This window comes from Sus scrofa, chromosome 9 (assembly GCF_054392235.1).
Source record: "Sus scrofa isolate SSC_HxYL_T2T_F1_AM1 chromosome 9, Sscrofa_HxYL_maternal_Yorkshire_Landrace_v2.0, whole genome shotgun sequence".
Taxonomy (NCBI): domain Eukaryota; kingdom Metazoa; phylum Chordata; class Mammalia; order Artiodactyla; family Suidae; genus Sus; species Sus scrofa.
The window spans coordinates 124,994,688-125,007,243 of record NC_139391.1 but is presented as its reverse complement, the minus strand read 5'-3'; the positions used below and the strand labels follow the sequence as shown (position 1 = coordinate 125,007,243).

General features: G+C 38.3%; 1 protein-coding gene across 24 annotated transcripts in view; it reads right to left on the bottom strand.

Annotated features, from left to right (window-relative positions):
- The window catches only part of RASAL2 (RAS protein activator like 2), a 388,065-nt gene that overhangs the window by 114,581 nt on the left and 260,928 nt on the right, over window positions 1-12,556 (bottom strand). For 6 of the 24 annotated variants that reach the window (XM_084977753.1, XM_084977756.1, XM_013979892.3 and 3 more), the window contains exon 1: window positions 3,760-4,020. The exons of 14 other annotated variants lie outside the window; for them this stretch is intronic. Coding sequence is in view for 4 of the 10 variants with exons in the window: in XM_013979892.3 (XP_013835346.3) it covers window positions 3,760-3,865 (106 nt within the window). In the remaining 6 variants the exon portion in view is untranslated. Of the gene's footprint in view, window positions 1-3,754; window positions 4,021-4,545; window positions 4,737-12,556 lie in introns of those variants that run through there. 4 more of the 24 variants (XM_084977757.1, XM_084977758.1, XM_084977759.1 and 1 more) reach the window with 4 other exon arrangements.

Here is a 12,556-nt window from a genome sequence, read left to right as displayed (position 1 = left end):
ACAATATATCTAAATGGAACTTACCTTTGTCCCTCACAAACTGGCTCCCTTTCTCAACTTCTCTATTTCTGTTAGTAGTAACACCAGCCTCCCAACTTCAAAAATAAGTTTGACTCATTTTGTTCCCCACTCCTCCAACTGATCACTAATTCTGCTGACAGAGCCTTTGTAATTTCTCATCTTTTCATCTCAGTTGTTGATCTAAGCTGTGCAAATATTCAGCTGTACCTGGAGTGCACCTGGGGCTGAAAAGACAGAGGATTGAACCCCTATTGTGGAGGCAGTCACAATCTAGATGAATAATAAATAAGCAAACAACTAATTATAATACAGAGGGTTAAGTGTTAAAAATAGAGGCACTTATTTAATACCTGGACTACTGTAATAGCTTTCAAACCTCTTTAACTGCTTCTAGTCTCTTCCCTCAATGTGACACTTTCAGATATGTCTTCCTAAAATAACTATTTTGACCATATCCTTTTTTTTAGTCAAGAATATTTAATTCTTCCCAAATGCTTTCAGGACAAAATTGTCACTAATTAGTCTGTCATGAAAGATCTTAAACAGTAAGCCACCAAATATCCTTCAAGTATTATCTCCTATTACTTCCTTTTTTTTTTTTTTTTTTCCTTTTTAGGGTTGTACCAGCGGCATATGGAGGTTCCCAGGCTAGGGGTCGAATCAGAGCTACAGCTGCCAGCCTACACCAAAGCCACAGCAACGCAGGATCCTAGCTTCGTCTGTGACCTACACCCCAGCTCATGGCAATGTGAGATCCCTAACCCACTGAGCGAGGCCAGCGATCAAACCCTCATCCCCACAGACCCCAGTCAGGTTTGTTAACCACTGAGCCACAAAGGGAACTCCTCCTATTACTTCTTTACATGCACTTTCCATTCCTTCCAAATCAGTTTACTCACTGGGCATGAATGTAATATTTCTCCTTCTCTTCCCTTCATACAGAAAACTCCACATTTCCATAAAAACATATTCTATCTTTTGAGATTCAGGTTAAATCCCATCTCTGTAAGGAAACACTCAGTGTTCCTAATCAAAAATGATGTCTCCCTTCAAATTTTCAAAGCAGTTTTTGCCTGGATCAATCATTTCACAATCAGGTACTGCCTTATTTCATTTTCTCCATTGCTGTTTTGAATTAACATTAAATTTTTTCTCACTTAATTGTACACAGTTCATGTTTTCTCTCTTACCAAACTCTGTGTTTCTCACAAGCAGCTTTTTATCTTATACATCTTTGGATCCAGCCACAGTAGCTAGTTCATGGGCAAGATTTGAAACAGTGGTAGGGGTTTTAGAAAATTCAGTCTGGATGAAGGGATGATGCTGACAGAAGAAAACACACACACACAGGCAGGAAAGGGCAATATTTGTCCAAGACGGAGACAGTTAATCAATTTGGTGCAATGAAGGGTACTCCCCACACATGACCTACCATCACCAAAAGAAGTACTAGAATGTCAAGTGGAAAGGCCAGAATAAGTTCCAGACTAAGGCGTTCCACCTTTATCTGACAGGAGATGAGGGAGCCCTGGGAGGTTTTAAATAGAATAATAAAGAGGGCATAGTTTTGTGAAGTTTCATCAAACCAGTATTGTGCTAAATTAATAGGAAAGGCCTGAATATCAGTTAAGTGACTCTAGTGCAGAGATGAAGTAATAAAGCCTAACCAGCACTGAGTGCTTTTCTTTCAAAGAGGGAAATCTGCCATAAAATTCCTTAGGCAAAGAAACCACAGTTGCATAGGTTCTCTGATTCAATGGCCCCTTTGGGCCCACTTGTCCTAGATTCACCACAGAGTAGACTGTTTTCTCTTGGCATCTTCACTGGGAAAAGCACGTTCTACCATTAAGGTCGCTGATGGTAACTACACTAGCCAATGACTCATTACTTAATCCTCAAGTTAATCCAAGCTCTATCAAGAGAGTTTGCTCCTAGTTCCTCTGGAGGAAGAGTTGAGTAAATTCCTGTTTACCCACAGATGGAGATATTTGCTACTCGTGGTCAAGACCAAGCTTCAATCCCCAAACTATGACCTGCTGACATCCAGGGCTCAGCCCTGCCACAGCAGAGCGGAGAATGCATAGCTGTCTACTCGCTCGGTATAACTTCTTGTTTTAGCTCTTGAGCAGAACCATGACTCTGACTTCCTTGTGTTTTATCTATTACATCTGTTCAGGTTTCCTTACATTAGGTAGACAGTTTGTAGGAATTTGCATTTTTCTTCTAAGCATGTCTTAATGTCCTTTGTCTTTTTTATCCTCATTTGCGGATAAAGAGGAGTGGGAATGGGGTGGTATGAGAGGGGTACAAACTGTAGTACCTTTTATCTGCCCATCTCTATGTGATCAAATCCATTTTTGGCATAGTAGGATAATGGTCAAAAAAGAAATTAATCTTGAGGATAGATAATTAGAATTCATAAAACTATCATGCAAGAGCAAGGGAAAGAGGACTACCTGCCCTTCCCGAGATGCAGTAGGATCTAAGTGGTTGGTTTTACTCAGGGATATTTGTATTTGCTTTTCTTTATTGATATTTCTCTGTTGGGGGGGAGGGGGGAGGGAATGTGAAGCATACATTAAGAGCAGCTTCAGGGAAATGAAGAATTAAGAGGTACACATATTTCTTAAAGTCACCCAAATGTCAGGATAAGCAAGACTATGATAAACAAATTTAAGAATAGGACTAATATCTATCTATCTGTATCCATCTACATATACATGAGTTTTTACAGAATCAGAAAAAAATCTGATTAGTACGACTGTACATCTAAACTGCATGAAAAAAGAAATCACTTACAGAATGTTGAGATTGAAAACATAACTGAATTAATAAATAAAACAGAAACTTATGCTAAATATAATTTTTAGAAAAGGTAAAATTAGAGATATCGTTTGGAATGGCAGAGACTTTTCACAGGTTACACAGAATAAATTAGAACACTATAAACTGTGTCCATTTATAATAAAGACATACTTATATTTAGGGAAATATATTATGAGATAAATCAAATTTATAAAAAAGATAAAAATGAAGGCAATTATTAATCTAACAAAAGTATTCACAAACAGGAATTTTATAAGCATCAAACTCTCCTATTGCATGTAAAATGCAACTGGACTCACAACCTAACTTTCCTAGGAATTTGTTTATTACATCAATAATTCCATAATCCATAATTGCTTTACTTAGACATTTATTAGAAAGTACTCATAAATGAAAAGTTAAAGTAATGGCTGGTCTATGTGTCCCATTTTATGTATTCAGTAGAAATCTTATATATGAACATTACAAATATTTCAAACCTTGTGTAAAAGCTACTTCTCAATCCATGTTGGCTTTCCTTACACACAAAGCCTACTCCACTCTCATACGGCAAGCCTCATCATCCTTGTACTGAAAGGTATAGTAAAACAATAATATATTTTGGCTAGTAGAAGTTTTCTAAATACCACGAACAGCTGACCAGATGACATGATAATAAGCCTTGCATGGAGCTGGCACTCTTTGTTAAAGCCAAGCAAACTGTCTCTTATTTCTCATAGCCAATGCTGGTGGCACTATTTCGACAGACATAAACAAAACTTGAAAAGCAAACAACTTAAACATACTCTGTTAATTTCTCTTCCCCCTTTCAAAAATACAAATGTGGATTTTAGAAACCACGAGTCTTACTCCCCAAAGTAAGAGAAGTTCAGGCAACAAAGGGTTAAAAGAACAAGCGGAGCCCTACCGTACCCAGAAATGACAGAAGGCTCTTCTCCTCTTCCGTGCTACTATCCAACCACTCGGCCACATCACCGGGGGAAAGGAGACTCATTCTCCAGCCAGAAAACTTTTCCATACAGAGCACAATTACTGAATGATGGAGCGGGAAAAGAAAGATACAGAGACAAAATTCTTGGGGGTCTAACACTTAAATTGCTGGCTAGGCGGTAACGATGAGAGAGAAAATGTGGTCCTCCCTCCACTCTGAATTCTGTCTCTGTGACATCAATCTAACACAACGGGGAGAGGGGGAAGGGACTAGAGAGGGTTAAAAGAGGGTGAGAGAAAAGAAGGGAAGAGAGATTTGTCCTTCAGTCTCTCGGTGTTAAGCTTTAGCCTGAAAGAGAAAGCCAGGGTAAAACTGAATAATGATTTGTGTTCAATGTCAGGAGAAAGCAAAGGAAAATAAAGAAGACAGATATTCAAAGAAAAAGAAACAGGTTCCTACACTGAAGCAGCTTAGATAACCAGACAGCACAATAGCTCATCAGTTAAGTAAATCATATCATCAAACAAAAACAAAGGCAAAAGAACAAATTCAGCATTTTGTTTTGTTCTGAGAAGAAAGGTTTTCGAATTTCCTTTCAGTCAGCCCAAGAGAACGGCAGCCCCCTAACCCCTTCCTGCTTTGGCTGCTTCCACAGCATCCCAGCCCCCTTTACGAAGATTTGCTGCGAGCAAAGGCAGGTTGATAAATCTGTGAATAGGAAGCCCTCATCCCCCCTTTCTTCTGCTCCTCCTCCATTCCTCCCCCACCTCGCATGGCGACTGCATTGATCGACAATAATGGAATCTGTAACTGACTGCCAACAGCAACATTAAGGATATTACAAGTCCACTTCATAAGAATTCGAGCCGGTGGTCGGAACTTGAGGGCAACTCTGGGCTTGTAGTCAATAGCTTTGTCTTTCTTAGCAAGAAAGAAAAGGGGGTGTGTGTGCGTATGTGTCCGTGTGTGTCGGTGCGTGTGAGGGTGTAAAGGAACGAAGGCTGAAATCTGAAAGAAGAAAGAGAAGTGAGCTTGTTGGGCTGAAGATTCAAAGATCCATCAACATAGCAAATAACTGCCCTTCAACTTCTGTCACACTTACAATGTCATGGTGAAGGACTGAGATCCAGATGGATTCTTCTATGTGATTTACAGTACATATTTACATGCTTTGATTCTGGATTATTTCACAGGCTTATACTTTATTAATAGGCAGAGAAAAATCAAGCAGAAGAGGTCTTTTGCAAGATCTATAAATCTCTAATATCCCTGTTCTCTGGAGATTGATCGAGTTGGTTACTGTGCGAAAAAGACTTTTAAAAAGATAGTTTCCCCCTGCATTAGCAAAACATCAGCTCTGTTCCCGGTAATCTACTCTCTGTTTTAGCAAACTGACTTCAGAGAGAATTCTCACGGCTTAAGGGTTCCTGTCTCAATATATGTGAATCCACACCCTTCTCTCCATGTTTACTTCATTATTCTTCATCTGAACTCTTAGTCCCTTGGTAAGCTCCCTGAGGACACAGCTTTGTAACCCTGATGGCTAGAGCAGAGCTTGGCACTTAGAAGTTTATTTAATACTTATTGAAGTTTTGGTTGGCTGCTTTAAAAGTTTCAATAGCTTCCACACTGGCAGGAGATTTCAGGTGGAATATTTCAGGATCTCCTTTTAAAATTAGTCATTTTGACAGACAGTGACTTAAAAGCAGTTGTAGCAACAGTACCAACTGATTGAGAAGATAAGAATGTGAAAAAGTATAATGAATTCATAATGTTTAAATAAGCCTATATTTTATTACTCAAAATAACTATATTAAATTGAAAAATAGTGATAAATATGTATAGAAGACACTTTATTGAAATGTCTTGCTTGGTAAGCGTAAGCATGGGCTGATAATCACTTTCTTCTTCTTCTTTTTTTTTTTTTTTTTTTTTGGTCTTTTCAGGGCCACACCTGCGGCATACAGAAGTTCCCAGACTAGGGGTTGAATCGGAGCTATAGCTACTGGCCTACAACACAGCCACAGCAATCCAAGCTGCCTCCGTGATCCACACCACAGCTCACAGCAACACCAGATTCCTAACCAACTGAGCAAAGCCAGGGATCGAACCTGCATCTTCGTGGATCCTAGTCGGGTTTGTTAACCACTGAGCCATGACAGGAGCTCCAGATAATTCCTTTGTGATAACTTTTTATAACCCATCAGTATCTCTGTAGCTCCTGGGTTGAAACTATTGGCCTAGAGAATCAAGTTCAAACTTTTTGGCTCCTGTTTCTTTCTTGGTATGGGCCCCTAGACTCTCCTTGGCTCTGCCATGCTGTACTACTTACCTCAATCTCATGCCTTTGTATGTTCTACACAAAAAAGTAATCTACACAAGAGCAGGAAAAATTCATATGCTTTGTTCATTGCTATATCCCCACTATGAGCATCATCTGGCACACAGTGGGTATTCAAAAAAATTTTTTTTTTTTTTTGTCTTTTTAGGGCCACACCTGCAGCATATGGAGGTTCCTAGGTTAGGGGTCTAATCGGAGCTGTAGCTGCTGGCCTATGCCAGAGCCACAGCAATGATGGATCTGAGCCACCTCTGAGACCTACACCACAGCTCACAGCAACGCCAGATCTTTAACCTACCATGCGAGGCCAGGGATCGAACCCGCAACCTCATGGTTCCTAGTCAGGTTTGTTAACCACTGAGCCACCGCGGGAACTCCCCAATTTTTGCTGTTTGATTAGGATACGTCCTTTTGCCATATACACTTCACAACTCTGAACTGATCCATTGAGATTCAGCTTAAATACCACCTCTCCAGCTCTTCCCTGACACCTTAATGTAGACTTAATAGCTTTCTCATCCATACTTTCACTGTTATTACTCCTATTTACTTTATTGAAATTATTTGTTGGGTAGTGATTCCTCCACCATACCTTGTGCCTTTAGAAGGCAAAAACTATGTTCTACTAATTACAAAAAAAAAAAAAAAATTAATGCCTCATATATAGTGGCTGATTAATAAATGTTCATTGAATGATATATTACTAAAAGATTATGATTCCATATACCAAAGACAGATTAATAAAAAAGAATCCCACATATTCCTTAATTTTTTTGTCTTTTTAGGGCCACACCCATGGCATATGTAAGTTCCCAGGCTAGGGGTCCAATGTGCCACAGCCACAGCAATGCCAGATCAGAACCCATCTACGACCTACGCCACAGCTTGCAGCAATGCTGGATCTTTAACACAATGAGTGAGGCCAGGGATTGAACGTGCATGCTCATGGGTACTAGCTAGGTTCTTAACACACTGAGCCACAACAGAAACTCAGAGAATCCCACATATTCCTGACGTAAGGATCCATACCACTAGTCTCCAAATCAACAACCAAAATAAAATCAAGTTAAGGAAAAAAATAAATCATTCTATTTATTTTAGCAAAAAAAAAGGAAGCATAGGCAAAAGGGCATCATCAAAATAATACAGTACAATAAACATGCCTTCTATAAACAGACAGTCAGGAAAGGAGGCACCCAAGAAAAAGTTCTGGATTGAAATTTTGTCATAAAACATGGGACATCACAATGTTTTTCTCTGCTCACAATCAGAACATAGTATGAATTAGTCCTCTTTATGTAAAATTTCCCTTACAGATAAAGCCACGAAATCTACCTGAAGATATAACCATTCTAGATAGTGGACTGTACATTTTACTAAAATATGAGTAAAGAACATCAAAATAGTAGGACTCTCAGTTAAGAAATAATGTTTGGCTATAATTTTCTCAACAAATCACCAAATCCCATTCATTTTGGTGGTTTATCATGTGCCTGACATGTAACAAGTACTTATTCAACATTTGTTGATTTTACTTATTATATTTATTTTACTCATACTTTCAATAAAAATATTGAAAGTATCTAGAAAATGTGATTGAAAGTTTCTACTTGAGGGCATTTATATTTCCCTGTAAGTATATATGTACTTGGCACATTACTTAATGTGCTGCAACTTACTAAAGAGTTTTCTAGGCACTTCGGTAAGTGCTCTACATACATCTCATTTAAAATTCTTTTTTTTTTTTTTCAGTTTCGTTGATTTTCTCTACTAATTTCCTGTTTTCATTTTTTTAATGATTTTTATTTTTTTCCATTATAGCTGGTTACAGTGTTCCGTCAATTTTCTACTGTACAGCAGGATGACCCAGTTACACATACATGTATACATTCTTTTTTTCACATCATCATTTAAAATTCTTAAACAGGCACTGGGAACTATTTCCAGTCTGTTAGGATAGACCCTGATGGAAAATAATATAAAAAAGGGAATGTGTATATGTGTGGCTGGGTCACTTTGCTATACAGCAGAAATTAGCATGACATTGTAAATCATCTACACTTTAATTTAAAAAAAAAGTAAAATAATTTTTTTTTTTTTTTTTTTTTTAGGCCTCACCCATGGCATATGGAGGTTCCCAGGCTAGGGGTCAAGTCAGAGCCTCTAGCTGCTGGCCTATACCACAGCCACAGCAACGCAGGATCTGAGCCACGTCTGCAACCTACACCACAGCTCACAGCAACACCAGACCCTTAACCCACCGAGCGAGGCCAGGGATCAAACCCGCAACCTCATGGTTCCAAGTCGGATTTTTTTTCCGCTGCGCCATGACGGGAACTCCAAAAAAATAAAATTCTCCAAGAGCAATGTAAGATAGGTATTATCTTCATTTTACGGATGAGAAAATCAAAGATCATAAAACTTAACTTATTCAAGGTAACATAAGTAGTCACAGAAATGAAATTTAAGCTTCTGAATGTTTGGTCAAGGTTCCCTGCTATACGAATCTCTATCCTACAAGGACTAATTCAGGCAGGGGTTAGCAAACTTCTTCTCTGCAAGGCCAGACAGGCACACATTTTAGACTTTGTGGGTCATATGGTCTCCCTCACAACTATTTTACTTCTACTATTACAAAACAAAATCAATCACAGGCAATATGTAGATGAAGGGGCATGGCTGTATTCCGATATAACTTTATTTATTAAGGAAAAAAAAAGAGAAAGCTGTGGGCTATAGTTTACTGACTTTTGATTTAGGCACATTAAGTAAACATCTTTTGAGTAATCAGTATATGGGTAGATCTCTAAAATAATTATTTGCCTGGGTCAAATAAAGTTTTGCTTTATAAATGAAGAACTGTCATTATTTTACTTTCAAGACACTAAAAAAACAAGTTATATTTTCCTCGCACTTCCTTAGTCTCATGGTCTTATAGGAAACAATTTTTATTTGAATATAGAGTATAAAACATGTAGCTCTCTCTTCAATTACTTAACATTCCTGATTTGTGTTATAGCTGCCTGTTCGTATGCTTTCAGAGTCACTTGTTTGACAACATTAGTGAGAAGTGCTAAGCACTGTTCTAAGCCCTGGATACAGCTGTGAATGAAAGAGACGAAATCTCTGCCCTCTTGAAGTTTCTATTCTATGAGGAAGAGGTAAACAATACACGAGATTTAAAAAGTAAAATAGGAGTTCCCGTCGTGGAGCAGTGGTTAACGAATCTGACTAGGAACCATGAGGTTGCAGGTTCGGTCCCTGCCCTTGCTCAGTGGGTTAAGGATCCGGCGTTGCCGTGAGCTGTGGTGTAGGTTGCAGACACGGCTCGATCCCGCGTTGCTGTGGCTCTGGTGTAGGCCGGTGGCTACAGCTCCGATTCAACCCCTAGCCTGGGAACCTCCATATGCCGCGGGAGCGGCCCAAGAAATGGCAAAAAGACAAAAAAAAAAAAGTAAAATATAGGGAGTTCCCATTGTGGCTCAGTAATAACAAACCAGACTAGTACCCATGATGAGGCCGCGGGTTTGATCTCTGGCCTCGCTCAGTGGGTTAACGATCCGGCAGGGTTCGGAGCTGTGGTGTAGGTTGCAGATGCGTGTCAGATCCTGCGTTGCTGTGGCTGTGAGGTAGGCCAGTAGCTACAGCTCCAATTAGACCCCTAGGCTGGGAACTTCCATATGCCTCAGGTGTGGCCCTAAAACGTAAAAAGCAAAAAAAAAAAAAAGAAAAGGAAAATATATATTGTAGTAGCTGGTGAACAGTGGCAAGGAAGAGGATAGGCAAGGAAGAGGATACATGTCTTGTTTTTATGAATTTTCCTATTGTGGGCATTTCATACAAATAAACTCACATAATGTGCGACGTTTTTCACCCGACTTCTTTCATTTAGTTCGTAGCATGTATCACTATTTCATTCTTTTTAATGGCTGAACAGTATTCTTGGGTTGTTTTCACTTTTTAATATTATAAATAATGCTGCTGTGAATATTTTTGTACAAATTCTTATGCCTTACACTTTAAAAGGATATCCAAATAAGATGTATCCTGTAGTGGAGTTCCTGTCATGGTGCAGCAGAAACATATCCGACTAGGAACCATGAAGTTTCGGGTTCAATCTCTGGCCTTGCTCAGTGCGTTAAGGGTCCGGCCTTGCTGTGAGCTATGGTGTAGGTCGCAGACGCAGCTTGGATCCTGTGCTGCTGTGGCTGTGGCGTAGGCCTGCAGCTACAGCTCTGATTAGACCCCTAGCCTGGGAACCTCCATCTGCTGTGGGTGAGGCCTTTAAAAAAAAAAAAAAAAAAAAAAATATATATATATATATATATATAAATCATGTAGTCTACTTTTTCTACACCAGAAAAATTTAAATGCTACAGCAGGAAAGCATTATTTTTAATTTTACAAGTTCCATGTTTTCCTCCCAATTCTTCCAGGATTTCCACCCTTCTTGAAAAAGCCAAAACTACTGAATCAGTCTCTTTTCTCCTGCTCTATTACTCCTACACACAGGAAAAGAGTAATACTAGATACTCAGGAGTGGAAAAGGCAGGTAATACATAACAAGAGATCTTTCCCTAAATTAATAACTAAAGTTGGCAGAAGTTAGTTTTATTTGGGGAGGAGGAGTGGACTTTATATTTTGATATAGCTTAAAACTTAAACTATAAAACAAAAAAGGTAAAAGAAGACTACAAGGAACTCTTACGTATCTTTTATTCAGATTCACCAACTGTTTACATTTTACTACTTCTGCTTGACCATTCTTTCTTTCTTTTTTCTTTTGTCTTTTTACGGCCACACCCATGGCATATGGAGGTTCCCAGGCTAGCGGTCTAATCAGAGCTGTAGCTGCAGGCCTACGCCACAGCCACAGCAATGCCAGATCCAAGCCTCGTCTGCACGACAACTCACGGCAATGCTGGATCCTTAACCCACTGAGCGAGGCCAGGGATCGAACCCGCAACCTCATGGTTCCTAGTCGGATTCGTTTCCACTGTGCCATGATGGAAACACTGACCATTCTTTCTATATATATATATATGCACATATATGTATGCATTTTTTAAACCATTTGAGAAAGTTGGAGACATTATGCCCTTTACTGCCAATGGCTTCAGCACTGGTTTTCCAAAACAAAGGGCATTCTCTTATATAATTCAGAACAATTATGAAAGGCAAAAAATTGAAAACTGCTGTTGGTGGGTATTTTAAGGATAAAATTAAATATGCCTCTATGTGAAAATCTACTATACACACTCTATTTCAGTATCAAAGTCCTTTATTTGAAAAACAAACTGTTTACAAGCAACAGTGACTGAGAAATCACAAGTACTGAATACAAGTATAATTCAGAGTTTATATCATATAAACATAAGGTCCAGCATATTTTTGATAAAGGATTACTAGTGAATTTATTAATACTGAATACATTGTTGTGATAAAGGACTGGAAGTAGGAATAACTCACTTTTTTAAAAAGGCACTAAAAGAATAAGTAAAGTGAATGCATTTCCATCATGATATTCCTTTGAATATACACAACCTTTTGCCTTGAAAAAGCTTAAAGCAAATAAAGGTCAAATCATAACTCTTATATTTTGGTGAAGAGACATTTTACTGTAATAGGAACAGAGTTGAATATTACAAAGTTTTTGGCTCATTACATTAAAAGGTACCCCATAAACATATGTATGTATATATGCATGTGTATGCATATATACATATATGTATATGCATATACATATATTATATAATCCTCCAACCACTTACATATAAGTTATATATCAATGAATGCACTCACCCATTGTTTTCACTTGCTAGAAATATTATGTTATGGTTAGAGCCAAAGAAAGAATGAAGCTGGATTATTTTGATATGTGAAGCCACAGAAAAACAAGGATGTTAATATTATAAGAGCCATTTCTATTGCATGATTATTTAAAACATGTAATAGAAGGTGCTTTGCTATTTTCCGGTGAAAAGGGGTATCAAAAGGTAAAGCAGTTTTTGATCATTGTACAACTATAAATGTAATAAAATTCATTAAAAAAAGAAAATCAAAATACAAAAAAAATGTAAAGCAGTTTTTTTTAAAAAAGGACTATTAGGAAACTTATAAAACAGAAGCTTACAAAGGAACTTAACAAAGACTAATGGCAGATTTTGTTTGAGGAAGTTGACGACTATCTAGAATTAAGATAATCAGGAGTTCCCACTGTGGCACAATGGGATTGGTGGCATTTTGGGAGTGCTGGGACACAGGTTCGATCCCTGGCCCAGCACAGTGGGTTAAGGATCTGGTGTTGCCGCAGCTACAGCTTAGGCAACGGCTTTGGTTTGGATCTGATCCCTAGCCTGGGAACTTCATTAAAAAAAAAAAAAAGATAATCAGTTTCTTGAACACCAAAGCTATTCTTTAAAGGGAGAAAATGTAAA